Source organism: Centruroides vittatus, unplaced genomic scaffold (assembly GCF_030686945.1).
Source record: "Centruroides vittatus isolate TY-2023 unplaced genomic scaffold, ASM3068694v2 contig_356, whole genome shotgun sequence".
Lineage (NCBI taxonomy): Eukaryota > Metazoa > Arthropoda > Arachnida > Scorpiones > Buthidae > Centruroides > Centruroides vittatus.
This window is the reverse complement of record NW_027122179.1, coordinates 95,221-114,864: the sequence shown is the minus strand read 5'-3', so window position 1 is coordinate 114,864 and position 19,644 is coordinate 95,221. Positions and strand designations below refer to the sequence as shown.

Sequence of the window (19,644 nt, the reverse complement as noted above, 5' to 3'; positions counted from 1 at the left end):
TTGCAATAAACGGTGCTATTTCTCTGAATTTGGAAAGAAGAAAAATCGGAATATACCAAGTAACGGATAGAACACAATTTATCAGTAATAAAATTTTATTGTTTAGTACTTATTTAATTTTTTAGTATATCGTAATTTATCTGTTCTATATTATGTAAACAGTGCACTATATTTATATAGAAACATTTTACTTTGGAATTACTATTTATGTTATGATTGTTGTGATAAACTTTTATAAAGGCATTATATTAATAGTACAGTTTAGCAAACATTATAACTTTTATATGCTACTGTAATGTAAGTTGAATTTAATTCCTGTAATTGTGAGAATTCCAGTGTTAAGTGCAACATTGAATTTTATTTTGCTGTATCTCGTACAACAGAAAAACTTATCAATCGAAACCTAACTTTTTGTGTTTTATTTATTTATTTTCTGAATTTTCAATGGTCACGCTGCCACCAATCAGCATAAAGTTACCATTTTTGTAGTAGTGTGACTTGGACATTGAGAACACAACGATCTCTACCAACAAATTTCATTTCTTATTTATAAAATCATAATAAAATATGAAAGTAAAGATATACTATTACAGCACCATTTCAGCTTTATCAAATTTCTCCACAGCTGCCTCATCCACAAGCCCCTAAATATAGCCCCAGAGATTTTTAAATTTATGCCTAAACCGTATTTTTAGACCAATCCACTTATTAAAACTAAGCGTTAGTTTGAAACCCTCTTTCAATTAATATATAGACCATTAATTATTATTTAATCAAAAATATACCTCTATGCCTTGAAACAAATTTTAAGAATGGCGACTGCACCGATTGTCATCTTCAGAGAAAGTTTATCTATGAAATACACGTCTTATAGAAAATGTACGAATTTTTGGAGGTATCTGAATTTTTATAAGTAGATTGCTTTAAACGAATTTGTGTACATTGTTGATTTGTTCATTAAAATTTAATGCAAATACATGCTTAAGAAATCGAAGAAATGCAAAATTGAAATTAAATAGAATTAATTTGTATAAAACGGCCAAAACAGTAAATATAAATTCATAAAGTTAAAACTCATATAACAGAAGATTCTTTTCTTGTTACGTATTTTGCCTTTTTTTCACATCTCAAGAATTCACAGTTTTACAGCGGAATGGACCTTTATTTGGAGATTCCTCCCCCTTCTCAACAAAACGTTACAAATTTTATTTTGTGAATTTACATTTACTGTCGTGGCTAGTTTATAAAATATAAATATATTTATCATTACATAATTAATGATAAATAAATAAATAATATATATTTTTATATGCGTTGTCACTAAATTGTTAGAATTTAAAAATTGTCGATTGAAATGACACGGAGAACTTCAAATTCCAATTTTTTTAACGTTAAATATTACATGAATATCGTTTATAAATCTACGTTACAGATATGTAGTGCAACAAAATTTATTAAACTATTTTAATACATTTAAAACGGCATTGCGTTGGACTAATAGACTTTAAAATCATTTCTGAACTTTAATTAATTAAATGACATTTGTTGAAAAAATCTGAATTGCGTTATTCTTCATTGTATTTAGCAATACATGCAAATAAAAATATAAAGATTCCATTTGAATGTTTCCAAATTACGAAAATTTAGGAAAAGTTCCTTTAGAACCTCTACGGCAGAATGACAGGATATTTTTCCGAACAATCCTGAAAATAATACAACCAATTAATAAAGTAAAAAATATAAAAATAGATCAAAAAAAGTAAAATTATTTTGTGTATATTAATACAAGAATAAAATCTGGATATTTTCGAATTAGTTTAATTCTGTTACTTTTCTAAACATTTTTAGTATGCTCACCAGTGGCCGACAGAGTGCATAAAACCACTAATCATTAATCATTACCCTTAGTAATGAATAACATTATAGAAAGCTTTGGCCAGCAATATTCTACGATTCATTGAACTACTTACTTTTCTCACCTTGATAAGGTGATGACTAGCAAGAAGTATTATTAGGACGTTAGTTATAAAAACTTACTTGAGCAACGTTTAAAAGGTGATTTTTTTGTTCGTCTGTAAAGCTGTTTTGCATGCATTCTGCATAGTTGTGGTATATGTCCTAAATAAAATAAAATAAATAACTACGATTAGTATTTTATTATAATTATATGTTTAAAATAAAACAACAAATATAAATCATTAAACGTAAAATGCACTAAGATTGGACAAAAGCAGTGAGTGAAAATGTAGAAAATAGTTGTTACATTATGCGTAATGATGCATTACGAATGCATGGCGATAATTAAAATGATATGTTATATTTTAAAGTATAAAAGAAATTTCTGCAGGAAACATCCACTCGAACGTAAAACTTAGTATTTCAATTAAACCATATCACTCAACGAATATTTATGTTATTTCTATTTTAACATTATAAAAATAAAAATAATTATTTCTAATAATATTTTATAAAAAATATATTTGCTACTCACCACATCTCCTGTAAAGAAAATATAATAGATGGCAAAATAATTGGAGTTTTCGGGAATGAAAGGTCGAGCACAATCGTACAAGATGTCAAGAACCTGTATTTTAGGAAATTTCGTTTAGTTTTAATCACTTATAATTTAAAAGTAATCAAAATATGCTTACGTCATTTCTAAATTCGGAAAAAAGACAAAAGACAAAATCCATTTCGTTTTCTAAAAATAAACATTTTGAAATTAGTTCAATTTTTAAACACAATTAACAAATTAATCTTGAAAGTACGCTTATAAATCTCACCGCAATATGCGTTACACGAAAATTCTTCTTCATCCTCTCCGGTAACAATGTTGAAGAGAATACAGCAAAAAATAACGAATAATTTTCCGTTAATCATAATGTCTTCGCTTTGCCTGTAATATATTAAAAACATTCGCTTATTAAATATTAAGTATATTATCTATATCAGTTATTCACTTTATTTAAAATTTATTATCTTTTGGTAATTACGCATAATGAATTTACATATCGAAAAACTTGAAAACAATATCACAGAAAATCCAGCAACAAGTTACATAACTTTTCCGGCAAAAACACTTAAAATTGCATGTGGCGCCATCTGTTATATTATTACAAATAGTTTTACAGTATTATAAAGTGAAAGAAGTTTAATTTTATGGGTAAAGATAAGTTTTATACATAAAAAAAAAAATTTAAATGCTAATAAGTGAACTCTTTGTGATGTCCGACCCGAATCGAGATACGATATATCCACTGTGTAACCTGAGTGGCTGTCGGAGCTAGTGTAACACCGTCACTTGCCACTTGTAAACCGGAAGCGACACCGTTTGGCTGACAGAAAGAATAATCTTTTATTTCGCAAAATGTTATATTCACTTTCCTGTGTATTTCGTACGCTCGAAGTTATTTAGTGATAATCAGTCATCGTTCAAAGTTGTTTTGTCGTAAACGATACTAGTCGAAAATATCATCGATGTACTGTTTCATTACATTGGTAAGTGATTTATACTGTTCTCTAAACTCTGCGTTATTGTTTGATATCTTTGAGTTTTTTCTACCTGAAGTTTTCCTACGTATTGAAATTTGAGAAGAAAATGGATTATTGTGAGAAAAAGAATTAAGTGACAACTAAATAAATGGTATTTTCTTTGTTTTCGTAATTTCTAATCGGATTTTTTTGATGGAAGAGATGGCAAAAGAATTCTAAAAGGAGATGTAGTCCCTTCAATTTATGTCTTCCTCAATAATCTTAAAAAAGTATATGTATTTCCCTATTTATACTTTGTTACAGTACTTGAAATATAGTTGATTTCATTTCATATTATTTTATAACCAGACAAAGAGAAGAATTTTGCAGAAAAAGGAAAAACTTGACAATGACAATGACAATGTCTAGTAACAATGACGAAAGCGCAGAAGTTCTGAACTCTGATAATCAGCTGAATATAGTAGAAAGAGGTATAGTATAGTATAGGATATTTTTTAAAGTAGAAAATATGAAACTGTAGAAATTTTTGTTTTAAACATATAATGGATTTAGATCATACTTATACTAGAATCCGCAAGAAAAACAGAACCAAAAACGGGTGCTGTCATGCAGAATAACATCACTCTAAAGTATATGTTGAAGCACATCCAATAACCTAAAAAAAACTTACTTTGATGCAACCCATAAAAGGAGAAAATGAAAGTTTTAAGAACACTTAAATTGAAGATTTTCACTTCTCCTTAATATTCATTAACATATTTTTGTTTCAGAGTTGAAAAGTCAGAATTGTTTCAGGAATGGAGTTAGGCTTGTCGGATAAATGTGCAGATGATGTTTCATGTCGTCTGATACAGGCAACCACAAAACTGTTAAAAGTTCAATTTTAATTTGGCAGCCATTTCTGTAAATTTACATTTTTATGATTATCCACTCAGCAGTGAGCGACAGATATATGCGTCAAGAGCGATTGCGTGGCAGTGGTGAACGACGTCTATATCAGCAAAAAAATTCATATAAAACACCTGGATCATTTCGTGAAGTCGTAGAATTTTTACGAGTATTCTCCAACTTCGGTTTGGAATATCCTTTAATTCTCGAGATATTACAAAAAACAAAGAGAAAATTAAAATAAATATGAAATTTTAGAGGGCCGTCTATCGACATAAATCGAATTTAAACCTCCCGCCATCATATGATTGGTTAAAAAAATTAATATACCGAATTGGCTCCAGTCAGAAAAAGGTAGATGTGACTTCTGTAAATCACTCTATCGCGAGAGCTACGATACAATCCGGAATAACAGAAGTCTACGTCATCAGTCTAACGGTCCATGTCTGACCTACTTTTTCTGAAATCAACATTAGAGCAAAACGTAGTAAGATGTAGTAATTTATAGGAAAACGGTCTTCTATAATATTCGTAGTAGTTCGTAAAGCTTGAATTTCAAGTATTATTTAGTTCGGAAAAATTAAGAATACATCATTAAGTAGGAGAATAACACAAAACTTTATTTTTTAGTATAATACAATTTACAGAATCAAAAGTTCGTATATTGTAATATTACGGAAAAACTAGATCGAAACTTACAAAGTCAACTAATTTACTTAACCACGCTGCAGTGATCGACAGATATATCCGTCAAAGGCGATCACGTGGCACTGGTGAACATCGTCTTTATCAGCAAAGAAATTTTGCGGATATCACCAAAAACTAGCCAAAAATTACCGCAAAAAATTCACCTAAAAAAGGAATTACAGTCGAATCGCGATAAGTCGACACCCTCGGTTAAGTAGTCAGTTTTCTGTGGTCCCGGCCGACTTATATAGGAATTAATGTTAAAAAACTGCGGTTTACTCCACACCGTTTAACTCGACACCACTGGATAAGTCGACGTACTTTTACCGTCCCGCACTCCGGTAGGTCGACACCCCCTCCTGAAAAAACGAGTTCACTCCGCACGTGTGGTGAGAACTCATTTTTTTCAGGTGGGGGAGTCGATTTATTTATTAATATATAATTAATATATTTAATAATATAATAATACATTAATATTATTAATATATATACATATTAATATAAATGCCTTAACATTTTATGAATTTTTATGTATAAAATAATAACAGATAAACAAAAAGAAAATATACAATCTACACCAGTGTTTCTCAACCTCTAACGGATTGTCGCCTCCTTCAATAAAACCGTTACGTAGTATCGCTCCCTTCATTTCGAAAAAAAGTTTGTTGGGTTTATTAGTTTATTTGATAATTATATAATTTGTGAAAAATTAAACATTTATTTACTCAGAATACGTATGTTTTTTAATTTTGTTAATTATAATAAAATCTAATAAGTGTTAACAAATATAATAAAATCTAACACTTTTTATTGAATATAAAATGTTTAAGTATACAGAAAAATTATTGTTAGTGCGAACCTTGAAGCTGATGAAGTCGAGCCAATTTGTTTACCTTTGATTCGAAATTTGTCAAAAGTAATCGCAAATCACCTTTTGTGTTAATTGTAACCGATTTCTTTGTTTGGACGGTACAAAAAAAGTTAAAAGTGGAAGGAAGAAGGATTATAGGAATGCTATTTGTTTAATTATTGTACGATATAATGAATAAAATATCTAATTATTCTTAATATAATGTTTTACTATATCGCCTGCAGAAAAATGTTTTTCGCCTCCCAAAATATAAATTGTTACTAATCGCCTCCCAACATGAAAAAATCGCCCACCTGGGGCGATATCGCCCCCGTTGAAAAACACTGATCTACATCAACGTCACACCAGCATCCAATTTTGCATTTTCTCACGCTAAAGGCATTAAGAATCCTTAGACGTTACGTGCCAACAATTGACAATTGCGAAGATGATGTTTTCAAGGAGTTCATGATCGTTGAAAAAAAGTCGAGACAGTTAAGTGCTCAAAACAGACAACACTGAACGAATTTTTTAGTTTATCATCTACAGAATAATTGTAAATAGAGAACACAATGTTTTGTAAGTCTATGCTACTGTATAACGCACTACTGTATTTTATTAATTGTAGTTTTTTGGTTTTATTTCCAATTTCGCTTTAGTCGACACATCGGATAACTCGACACATTTCCACTTCCCCTTGGGGTGTCGACTTATGCAGAGTCGACTGTATATCACAATAAAAAAAATGATTTTACTTTACTAGGCATAACTGTTTTTTTTCAAAACGGAAACGAGAAAAACGCGTGGGAAAATTCTGAAAAAAATTTCCACGTTTCTTCTCCACTACATCGTGATAGCGCCACACCTGACTAACTCAGCGTAGAAAGTAGGGTTTCTCAAACGGGATCACGGTTGTTTTTTTAACCTGGGAAATATCCCGGGAAATTTTTCTTATCCCAGGAAATCTCGCAAATTTCTTAAAAATTCACTGTTTTCTTATTTTGTGTTAAGGTTGAGGAAATTTTGCAAATAAAAAGTATAGTTAACTCATAAACTGTCAGAATACATTTGTATTTATTAATTTTAAACCTACTTATTAGTGTTTTTTTTTTTTTTTTAATTTTTACTCGTTATGGCACATTACAAATGGTCAATAATCAATACGTAGCTTATTTGTAGCAGGAGTCAAAATTCATTACCTGTAATATCTGTAATAATTGTGCTTATGTTGTCTTAATTTTTAACCGTGCCCAATAGCTTCGATAACTGCGTAACGCTAAGTTGTGTAAATTGGGCCAGGATACAAACGAGTATGAACTCTGCAAGCAGGGCCGGATTTACATAATGGCATTTGGGGCTTGTGCCCAGGGTTCCGCAAAATAGGGGCTCCCACAAAATTAAAAAAAGTTATGTTTAAACATAATTTGTTTTTTCCTATTACTGCGACAGCCTAGTGTGGCCTAATCATGAGGGCCACAGGCAGAAAAAACCAAACCAGGGAGAAAACCAATAAAACATCGGAAAATTTCGGGAAAAAATTTCACATAGGTATTTTTCAGTTAAATTAAAATAATTAGTTTTACACAATAAAATATATGTATGTTTACAATAACCTTATTTTTAAATGAAATTTGCAACTTCCTAGTTGAAATCTAATTGAAAGTACAGTATTTGTGTAAATTTTCTAAACCATCAAATTTGCCTACTCTTAAAGGGGAGCCCCTGATTGTTAAATCTGGCACTGTCTGCAAGTATGAAGTTTTTCTTCATAACCTGATTATTAAAGACAAACGAACTGCCGAATTATTGGGCTATGATGTTTCTATTAAAGCAGTCGAGGTAGACAAATCAAGAATACTAGAGAACAAAAGAAATACTGCAATGTCGAAAACTAACTAGAAATTTTTCAGGATACGGGTGAAAAACACATAATTTTTGTCTTCTCTTAAATGCATTAAACAGGATTCCAATCACACAAATTGAATCGGAAAAGGCATTCTCGGTAGCAACACTTTTCATTACTGAAATAAGAATTGGATTGAGTGATCGGAGAACTGTATTGACCATCTTTGCCTGTTAAAATCTTACAAAAATTTACAATATTTTCTATTATATTTGATTTAAAAGACGAAAATTACCTTTTAAGTTAGAAATTTGATCTAAGTTCTTTTTTTTAAACTCAATTCAAAGCATTTTGTTATTGTTGTTGTTGTTGTATGTAGTTTCCAGCAAACTGTAATAAATTTTTTTCTATTTTTGAAAATTTCTACGTAATTCAAAGGAAATTTTTAATATACTGTATATCTTACACAGCGTTATTAATATGATTTTGGAGGTTACAAAACATATTAAATTACTTTAAAAAAAGAAAAATAATTATATCATTTGATTTCATGATATTTTGTATATTTTAAAAATAATTAATTTTGTCCTGGGATCCCGGGAAACAGTTCACTTTTATCCCGGAATCCCGGGACAAGCAAAAGACCGGGAAATGAGAAACCCTAGTAGAAAGGTTATACATCTCCATACAGTTGCTAGTGAAACTGCAATTGGCAACGTTGATACTGATTTTCTGACAGATAACTTTTTGACCGTCAGTACACAAAAAAACCTTTATTTTATTTCTAGGTGTAAGGAGTTTAGGCCTTCCACATCGCTTATTTCTGCCATAATTTTCATCCCGAGTTACCACATTTCTCACAGCACATGCAGATCGATTTACAGTTGCCAAAATTTGTGTCAGAGATTATCCTGCTCTTTTAGTTTATAAATTTCGTGCATTTTCAACTCTGTTAGTGTTTTTGACGAGGCATAAATCACAAAAAGCTGTTTAAAATTTGCGCCAAGTTTGTAATAGTGAAGGATAACCTCGGGTGACAAATAATTAAGTACTACATCAATATATTGTCTAATGTAATTGTTCATTGCACTCTCGCTATGCAAACATTTACATAGCAAACGCATTTTAGATTTTCTCTGCTTTGAAACCACCTACATTGGTTTATAGAATAATGGCATGTTTTCTGTACTTTCCAGGACAACCAGAAATTATTTTACTGGAATTCTACAAGTATGCTATCTGGTACTGGGGATGTACAGTAATTCGTACTTTCAGTAAATAAAAATTAAATTGATACACAGACACGGGTTCAGCCGGCTCTTTTTTAACTGGGTGGAATAAAACTCCGTATATAAGCTATGCAGATCACGGAGAAGAGATTTATATGGAAAAACTTAGTTGAAATTTTTATCACAAGCGAAAGTGTGGCCTTACAACGATGACAATTACAGTAGAGAGTCGTTTATCCGAAGCCGATCAACCGAAACGTCGGTTAACCGAAGGCTTTCCAGTCGGACTGTGTCGTGCCGAATCGAACGTTTTTGATACTAGACTAACTTCTAAAGTATAATTTTTTTTGTTTATATATTTTTCAGTATATTGATTTTCTTTCTACAAAATAAAGAAATAATTATTAACGATACAATAGCCTCGATTATTATTATAAAACTTTTCGTTAGGCTTAAAATCGACTAAAATTCAACGCGAAGCGACACGCAACGGAGGAAAATTTCAACATAGGTTAGGTTAATATATTTTTCGTACATAATCGGTTATCCGAAAAATAAGTTGTCGGAACAACCACAGTCCCTAATTGATTCAAATAAACGACGTTCTACTGTATATGACAAGTGGACATAATCTATATATATAATCAAGACGAGTTGATAATAATAATAATAATAATCAGTGCAGAGCCCAAACGGTTAGGAGTTGAGAGTTGAAATTCGGTACACAGGGTACCAAATTTAAGTACCAAAGTGTTAAGTAACAATGGAACTGTCAACAATGGAAGTGTTAAGTAACAATGGAGAACAAGAGAAAGCAACGTGCAAGACTTACGGGCGCTGGAGGAAAAAAAAGAAAAAGAGTAATACGTTAGAACATATTCGATTTTCAAATTTAAACAGATTAGTTCGGTTTTTCTCGACTTTTCTTCATTAGAACATTCGACGAAAATCAAACGATATAATTAGAACACGTCGTGAAAATCGAACAATATTAGAACATTCGATTTTCAAATTCGATCTTTCTTTAGAAATACTTAGTTCGTTGATGAAATTACTCTTTTCCTTTTGTGACTATAACGTAATAATCTTAATCTTCGCAATCGTTACTTTTGCCCGAGCAACGCCGGGCCTACCTGCTAGTTTTTATTATAACGAGCAATTATTTATTATAACATTGCCACAATGCTGAGCTGAAACTTTTAATTATAATCTTAATTCGTTTAACTTAAAATACACGTTCACCACCTCAAATTAATAGTGGCTTGCCCCAGTACATCATACTTTTTCGTTATCAACAGAGTCGTGCCAATCATCTATCTAACATCTTTGAGTAGAAAATATTTATTTGAAGTAACATGATTTCCAGTTGGAATTTGATATTTTATATAGTTAACCAGACCCTCAATTCTCTGCTCTTTCTATATCTTGTCTCAGATGTTATCTGTCTCACTGCTTTCTCGAAATCAAGGAAAGACAGACAGATGACAGTGGAAATTTATACGTTTACAATTATTTTAAACCGTAGCCGAATAACATTACTTTTTACGCGTTTACAGTATGTGCTCAATGCAGGATCCTCCTTAGTCGACCACGTGTTTCAATTATTTAACCCAGTCATTAACTGCTGCACGTAACATTTTAGTAGGAATCTAGGATACATGTCACAGTATGCTAGTGTGAGAATTCAGGCTAGTGTAGATTCAACGATTTCACTTATATTTAAGTCAAAAAGTAAAGCGGAGAAGTATTCCATTTTACATATGCAGTCAAAAAAATTTATAAAATTTTACTCGGATACCGCATCCTCCTTGGTTCAGAAGAGCCGGCTCCAAGCGTGTCTGAGTACCACCAGTTAGTATAAAGTTCATATATCGAAAGGAGATCAAGCATACAATGGAAAATAATTCTGAACAAAAGTATTCGTACTTGTTGTAGAAAAGAGCTCCCAATTTATATCGTAAACTGCGAAACGACAAGGATCCACTCCCACAAGAAACTAAAGCACGAGTATACAGGATCCCGATACTTAATGAAGAGCTTAACTTATAAAAATGGCTTATGTTAGGACAACTAGCAGGAATTTAAAACCAGTTATACAACACCAATACGATGTAAGGAAAGAGAAAGAAATCACGGCTTTTTGGCTCATAAATAGAGCTGAAAAACATTTAGTTAATAAATTTAAATACCCCAGTGGTAAGGTTTTATATATATATATATATATATTTAGTTAAAATATCACTTGGGTTAGAATGGATTACCATTAGTTTAATTGTAATCACACGAACAATTTAGAATCGCATCAAGAAAAAGAAAACAAAAATCTTACCTTGTTATAAACTAAGGTTATATTTCAATATGCTGCACTTTATGTTTATAAAGTTTTTACACGTCAATGCAGTTTTGTAAAAATATATGTAAGTGTTTGCTCACAGGTGTACAATAAGTGACATTTCACGTGAAAACACCACCTGTGCGTTTGTTCAATATGTATGAGGATTAAATTCAACTTTATTTTGGAATATTTATTGTAAAAATAAAATAAAGTAGATAATATTTTCCTTTTTATATTTATGTTTAAAAAATAATTTGAATTTTTCGAAATCAACTACAAGAATTAATAAAGTTTACCCAAAATTTAACTCTAAATATGTTTAATTTAAACTTTATAGAATTAAATTTAAATAATTTAAAATTTATTTATAAAATCTAATTTATAAATTATTTTCGTAAAATTTGGTTAATTTATTTTGCAATATATAACAGCTGTAATATTTGTGAATGTAAAATATGGAACACATGTACTACACAACGCTTACATTGGCACACTTATCTTTACAATGTAGGGGTTGTAGAATATTAATCAATTTTATTATTTATAATTTTTTCTAAAAAACATGCCTGCTTTCCAAATAATAAGGTCAAAGAATTTTCAGAAAATATTTTAGATTCCTGTATAATAAACCCTTTTCTGTTTAGAGTTTTGAGATACGTAAATTATAATACTAGTTAAACCCCGTTATTACGTTACGGGTATAAGAGAAGTAAGCGTTAACGCTAAGAAATTGGAGGTCCGTGGACGAAGGTAGGCATTTCAATGTTAACGGTTTGGTTTTTATTGCATACGGGCACATAGGCGATGTGCCGAGAAGTGGTGCCTTCCGGGCGGTCCTATATGGCGTTACAAACTTGAAAAATCCTGAAAAACTCCAGGTGGCCATACTGTTGATGAAGCGCGAACCCTTGACCAACTATCAGTATTCAGTGGTTTTAGCCATTTGGCCACTGGTGGGCATGAAGAGATCCCAGTAAACTCTACTCATTTTCGAGCGCAAACCCACAACCAGTGGATAAAACTTCAGTGCTTTTATCTACTTAGCCACTGGGAGGTCACAACACAATCTTTATTTCACTTAAGTATTATGCAATCAAACCTGTCTATAACGGCACTTGTATCTAACGAAAGCCTGTCATTAACGGAAAGTTTTTTCGGTCCTTTAAATTATTTTGTAAAAATTATGTAAATTATTGCGCATATAAAATTGACTATAGTTTTCTTAATTTTTCTCATACTTTGATTTATTGACATCATAAGCACATATATGTACTGTTTAGCCTTAAAATTCAATGTTCCATAATTGTCAACATCGACTTATCGGATTAATAAGCCTATTATACTGGTGTATTGGCTATTAACAAAAAGGAGGAGTTCTTAATCAGAAAATCAAAACATCTTTATTTTTTCACATGTAGCAGTTTTTCCTGTACACATAATATACGTGTTTCGGGCAAATTGGCCCCTCTTCAGCAGTTTTATTACAACGATGTTCTAGAAGTGTATATTGCAAATATTTAATAGAATTATAGTAATTTAAAAGGCTCGACAATAAAATATTAAAACTTAGATTTCTCGTATCCGATTACTTCAAAATATGCATAAATCACACTTCGAAGAATTATTAATTTTACATTGCACAAATTCATGTTTTATATTGAAATAATAAAAAGTTAAAATTATATTTCTAAAATTACAAAAAAAATTTTTCAAATTGATTAAACTTACATGACGATCTCTGTTCTCGTGAACTTATAAATTACCTATCACTTATTTCTATACCCCTTGGCTTATTGCTTTCGTCATTAATTATGATCTGCTATTATCGGTGGATTTCACGTCCTACGTTATTGTTAATTCTATTGCTTTGTCTTTTTATATACATATGTTCAAATAATTGACGTTTAAAATTATTGCTTTCTTCTTTTTTTATTTTAATTGTTTAAATTTATTTTTCATCCGTTACTATTACAATGTTCCACCACTGCAGAATTTGCATAATTTCCCTTTATCGACCGTATGTTTTTTTTTTTTTTTTTTTTTTGCGTGTTCGTAATTTCCGTTTTGTTTCACCTATGTACGTTTTTACTGGGTTACAATTACAACCAATGAAATAAACCACCTCTTTTTCTTCCATTATATCCGTTTATTTTCCTCTGATCTATGATACAAAGTATTTCTAGAATAAATCATTCTTTTCAGGTATTAAATTTATATTTTCACTTAAGACTGATTTTAACTTTTTCAAATAGTTTCGTTATATGAACTAGGATTTAATAATCTTATTAATCCGATAAGTCAATGTTGACAATTTTAGAATAAAATAAGTGTTAAGGGTATTAAGGCAAGTAAATTTGGCTGTTGTACAGATTACTCCCTATGGAATTTCGGGACTTTGAGTATATATTGGCCTCAGGGAATTGAAACGAGTTCAACGATATGCTACTTTTGGATCGGAGGCCAAAAGTAAGAAAGTTATGATTTCTACGATTTCTTGTCTTTCACAATGCAACCTACGCCATTTTAGAGTTTTTCACTAGGTGGCATTCGACTGTTCGTGCTCTTGACTGACTCCTCCCGGAGGGGAGCCACTAGCAGGCCGCCCAGTGTTTAACGTCACTAGTTATTGATTCACGGTAGTTCTTGAACAAAAGAAAAAACAGGAAATGTATACTGAACCGCAAGCAGCGCTACCTAGTGGAAAACTCTAAAATCGCATAGAATGCGTTGTGAAAGGCAAGAAATCGTAAATATGATAACTTTTTTATTTTTGGTCTCCGGTACAAAAGTAGTGTATACAAAAAGTAGTGTATACAAAAAGAGTGTATACACATATTGTTGGACTCGTCTCGGTCCATGACTTCAGATATATACTCAAAGTCCTGAAATTCCATAGGGAGTAATCTATACAACTTCCATAAATTTACATAATTAGATGTGCCATCTTTCCAGTATTAATTTTTGTAAGAATTCTCCAGTTTCTGGCGTTGTTTCCATCTAGTTTTTTGAAAAAATGGACAAAATTTCTTCCATACATCATTGAATATGTTTTTTGGAAATTTCACCCCAAGATTTTCCAATGATTCTTACGGGATCTTAAACATTGAATTGTTTCGAAAAGTTTTTAACAGATATCTCAATGTTTGCCTCACAACTTCATTCAAATGTCCAAACGAACGTCTCGTGTAGCAAGCCTTGAATGTTTTCATCTTTCCCTGGTTTATCGTTTGAAGCAAGATAGTTGTGTTTGGAAGAAAAATTGCAACTTTCACGCGTGGGACGAAGTCAATTGGGGTGGCAGGAGGATGACTGGGTTCATTTTCAATGAGAAGCATCAATTTAAATGGATACTGTTTAGACTTGCAATAACGTCTGATTTCTGGTAGGAAGTGGTGACCAAATTAATCCTCAAAAAGAGAATCTTTCACCCAAGCTTTATGATTTGACTTCCAACTCACTAGTAAGCTAATTTTAGATATATTTTTTAAGGCTCTTGGGTTTTCGGAGCGGTAAATTGAAAAAGGTTTCAACTTCCAGTTACCAGATGCATTCCTTCCAACCATCACTGTCAATCTGTATTTAGAAACCTTAAAGTCTGAAAGTTTTTTTTCACGTACTATAAAACTTCTGTTTGGAATGTTCTTCATGAACAGGCCAGTCCTATCCACGTTAAGTACGGTTTCACTGCTATCACCACCTTCTTCTCTCATATCCTTGAATGTCTGAGAAAAAGAAAACACAGCTGCTTTATCGGCACTTGCTGCCTCTCCACTCTCCGCGATGCTGTGTCAATTAGAGCGAGTTTTAAATCAGTTGAACTAACCGTTACTAGCTGCAAACTTTTCATCCATGCTCGCCTCCCCAGCTTCTTTCGAGCTCTCAAAAATCAGCTTAGCTTAATAGCGCACAGTGTTCTCATCGACTGGACAATTCTTCACTTCATACATTAACCTAAAGAAAACAAAGTATATTTTCTTCCACTCACCTTCAATAAATACACATTATTACACTTATTTAAATTGACGTGTTTTGGTAAACCTAACGTCATACAGTAATATTAGAAAGATATCTTCGTGTTGCCAGTAGTTTCAATAACAGAAAACATCGCACACGATCGATAAAAAACTACAGATCTTCGACTAATCGTAAACGATTTTTATGGCGGTTAAATGTGCGTTAAAATCAATACAGTACACTTATCAGAAGCAAGATTTTTCCACCATATTTTGTGTGTGGTAAATTATATTCTGAAATCTGATATTCGACACAATAATCAGACATCCTTTTCAATCTATGTAGAAATAATATTTCAATGACTTATGACAAAATCCTGTACTTGTAAATAGCTTTGTAATTTTTAATATAAATATAATATGTTTTGATATTTTTGTTTAATACATAAAATTAATCAAATAATGAATTGCTAATTTATACATGGCTCATCAAGGCAAAGTAAATGAAACTATTGACGTTGGATTTAGGTTTGTTTTTAATTAAAGGACTGGTGATTTTAAAATATAATTATTAATTCATTTATTTATTTCTTACCGTCAGACTTGTCTGACGGTTAAAAAAAATAATTTTACCATTTGATTAATATTACAGTTTTTATATTTTGATTTATTCGTTAAATAATTATTGCGCAAAATAAAAATTAAATAGTAAAATTAAATTAATTGTAATTCTCTTAGTAATTGAATATATAAATCAATCAAGAAAGAATGTGTTGTCGTAATATTCTAAGTTTCATGCAGCATGAAAAATAAATGTTTTCTAATGAACATTTTTTCTTGACTTTATGTTATATAAAACAAAGCGGTCGGTTAAGAAATGACCCCTTAATATTTTTACATGTTTGGTCTGAGAGAACCTTGAAACATTGAGAAACGAAAAAAGTTCCAGGTATTGTTTGTATGTACGGATGTTAGTGTGTGTGGGGGTGCACGATTTGTTCACCCTGTGTGAAGATGCTATTTGTTCCTGTGCTATTTTTTCAAAATTTCTGAAATTTTGCAGGAAGGATTGTTTATTAGGGGATCGATGCTATTAAAATTTGGTAGTTAAAAGATGAAGGAGTTGAGACATAAACAGAGTCGTATCATATTACGACTAGGGTCTGACTTAATGATTATTTTGCTCGTTATTAGCATTTACGATTGCCTATAAAACCCACCCCTACCCTGAAAACCAAGCCTATTTTCGTTTTAAAATAATTAGATATACAATAACATTTCGATGTTAAAATCCAGCAACTCTTTGTTGGTTTTTTAACATATTATCTAATTAATAAGTAATAAGATCTTAATATAACTTATATATACATATATATGACGAGTGTGTACACAAATATTTTGATACTCTGAAGGCATTTAACCATAAGTCACTCAGTGTTAAATTTACTTGCTGGGTACACTGGTTGCAATAGACACTGCGTTGGACGCCTTGCTTAACTGCCCGATATGTTATAACCGATTAAAATCACCCTTGTATCAGTGCACGAATGGACATGTCGTCTGCCCAGACTGTCAACCCAGAATTTCACAATGTCATACTTGCCAGGAAACCTTGGGGTACATTCGAAGCCTCATTATCGAGCAGATTCTTCACACTATGCAATCCCCTAGTACTTTCCATCCTTTTGGATGTACTAAATTACTTGCTGAAGACGTTCGATCGCAACATGAAAAGGCCTGCCTTTTCCAACCCTTTCCTTGTCCTTTCCGCTCTTTAAATTTACTTGGAAAGAAGCTAGAATGCATCTCCTTTTCCACATCTCGACAGGGCATCACCAGGTACCCATTATACCACAGTCATCCATTTTTTTGAAGGAGGGGATCATCAAATATCAGAGAGCACTTGGGCTGCTGTGCTTGAGTGCCATCTTCATAAATTTCTCATTACAATTACAAAAATTAATCCACACAACCCATCCTTTATTATAAAAGTCCGTTTTTATAGAATATCCTACTACGAATACCAAATTTATTTATAATCTTAAATTTAAAAAGGAAGATCATACCCTCCGTTGGACTTCTGTTATCCCCAAGATATATTCGGACACCTTAATTCTCCAGTAACTCCTTCCACTCCCTCTCTTACAATTCCAGATGCATAAATTATTGCAAGTATAGTCTAATACTGTACTTTAAACTATACTTGCAATAATTTATCTAAAATTGAATCAGAGTTTCTAAAAACGAACTTAAGTAATAAGATAAATAAATATATTAAAAAAGAAAATTTAAAAAAAAAGACAGTTATAAAGGACAAAAATTATTACAGATATAAAAACCATATCAGTGAATTACATAGATTTTTAATTGATAATAATAATCTAGAAATAATAAAAGTTGATAAATCAATACAGATTATTATTGTAAATATTGATTGGGTAAATACTGAAAAACGTAAATTGATACAAGGTGAAAGATTTAGAGAACACCCAATAGGCCGAAAAGATGATATTTAAAGAGTTAAAAAATAGAATTAAAAACTACAAAAATTAAAAAAAATTAACCAAAACTGAAAAGGGGTTCATCTTAAATAGTAGTAATGATCGTACACCAAGAATAAACATTCAACTTAAAACCTATAAAGAAGGTGATAAAGTTCGGCCGATAATAAACTTTAAATATTCTATGCTATATAACAGAAAAATTTAAAAAAAAAAAAAAACTAAAATCATATCAGAATTCTAGATTAGCCAGATATAATACAGATGAGTTTTTGAAAGTTATTAAGGATTTAAATAAAAAAAATACTTTTAAAATTGCTAGTTTTGATATCGTTGATATACACTCCTTGATATGATGAGAAATTGTTGAAGAAAACTTAAAACAAATTAATGTAGAACCGGATATTATTGATTTAATAGAATTCTCTTATAGATGTAACTACTTTGAAATAAACAATAAATATTATACACAAAACGAAGGCATTAGCATGGGATCCGTTATGGGACCAAAGTTAGCGGAAATATTAATGATTGACATTGATGAAAAAATTAACAAAATAGAAGGCATAAAATCACATAGAAGATATGTTGATGACATACTAATAATATATAATGATATTGAGATTAAAATTAATGACGTTAAAGGTTAATTTAACGTCATTAAGGTTACATAATGAAATTCATTTAAAATAAAAGAAGAAAATAATATTAACCATAGCATAAATTACTTAGATATTACAATAAAAAAGAACGAAAATAATATAGAATTTGAACCTTTTAAAAATCAAAGCTCTATAAACAAAATAATTAATTATAAGTCTAACATACCTACGTACAGGTACATTAAACGGAACGTTTCAGTATGAAATACACCAAGATTAAGACAAGAACCAGTAAAACTACTAATATAAACAAATATATATACGAGCTAAAAAAGAAATTTATGCTAAAAGGATATCCAAACAGATTAATTGATACATGGGAAAAGAGGTTGAATGATAAAAAATACGAAAGGTTAAAAAAAACCCTGACGTAAAATATATTAGTTTTTCTTATATTAAAGGGTTGTATGAAGAGATTGAGAAAGGAATGAGAAAAATTAATGTAAAACTGCCACCTAAATACGAGAAATTGCAATCTAGATTAAAAGCGAAACAATTAACAAAGATGACTAAACAAGAAAAAGAAGAAATGCAAAATATAGCCTATAAAATCCCATGTACTTGCACTAATACAAATATTATATAGGTGAAACAAAACGTAAACTAAGTATAAGATTGAAAGAACAAATTGCAGACTTAAAATACAATAGATTAAGTTCAGTTTTCCACGATCATTGTTTATTGAATAATTGTAATATTGGTAAGTCTAATGTCGGGATTTTACATAAAGAAACAAAAACACATATAGCAGGAAATCTAAAGATAGTTTCGAAATCCTAAAAGCCAACAAATGTATTAATAAAAACTTAAGTTTAAAAATAAATGAAAATTGGTTAAATGTCTTATAAAATAATTTCAAAAAAATTTTTGTCCAGTTTGACTATGATCTGTATTATTGAAAATAGTTATTGTGAAAAAAGTTACCGTATTTCGTTAAAATAAGCAATATTCAAGATATTCTCTGTATTTATGGATGTTTGTGTGTGCGTAGAGGGCAAGATTTGTTCACCCTGTGTGTAGGTTAATATCTCCTGTGCTATTTGTCCAAAATTTCTGACATTTTGCAAGATGCTTTGTCTATTAGAGGGTCGATGCTATTAAAATTTGATGGTTAAAAGATGAAAGGGTTAAGATATAAACGGGGTCGTATCGTATTACGACTGGGGTCTTACTTAATGACGATTTTGCTCGTTCTTTACAAGTT

General features: G+C 30.8%; 1 protein-coding gene across 1 annotated transcript; it reads right to left on the bottom strand.

Annotated features, from left to right (window-relative positions):
- Positions 1-1,667: 1,667 nt before the first annotated feature.
- Positions 1,668-15,175, bottom strand: LOC136974777 (uncharacterized). Its single transcript, XM_067269715.1, has 8 exons — positions 15,165-15,175; positions 14,942-15,107; positions 14,866-14,897; positions 2,784-2,896; positions 2,652-2,701; positions 2,492-2,584; positions 2,038-2,118; positions 1,668-1,703 (listed from the first exon to the last, which is right to left on the bottom strand). The coding sequence occupies exons 1-8, from the start codon at positions 15,173-15,175 to the stop codon at positions 1,668-1,670; spliced, it is 582 nt and encodes a 193-aa protein (XP_067125816.1).
- Between the last annotated feature and the right edge of the window lie 4,469 nt (positions 15,176-19,644).

What these genes read in the sequence shown, in the direction of transcription:
- LOC136974777 (XM_067269715.1), bottom strand. An exon ending in TTCCAAACAGAAGTTTTATA is followed by an intron (nt 14,898 to 14,941) that starts GTACGTGAAAAA and finishes TTCTAAATACAG; the next exon opens with ATTGACAGTGATGGTTGGAA. An exon ending in GGTTGGAAGGAATGCATCTG is followed by an intron (nt 2,897 to 14,865) that starts GTAACTGGAAGT and finishes AATATATTACAG; the next exon opens with GCAAAGCGAAGACATTATGA.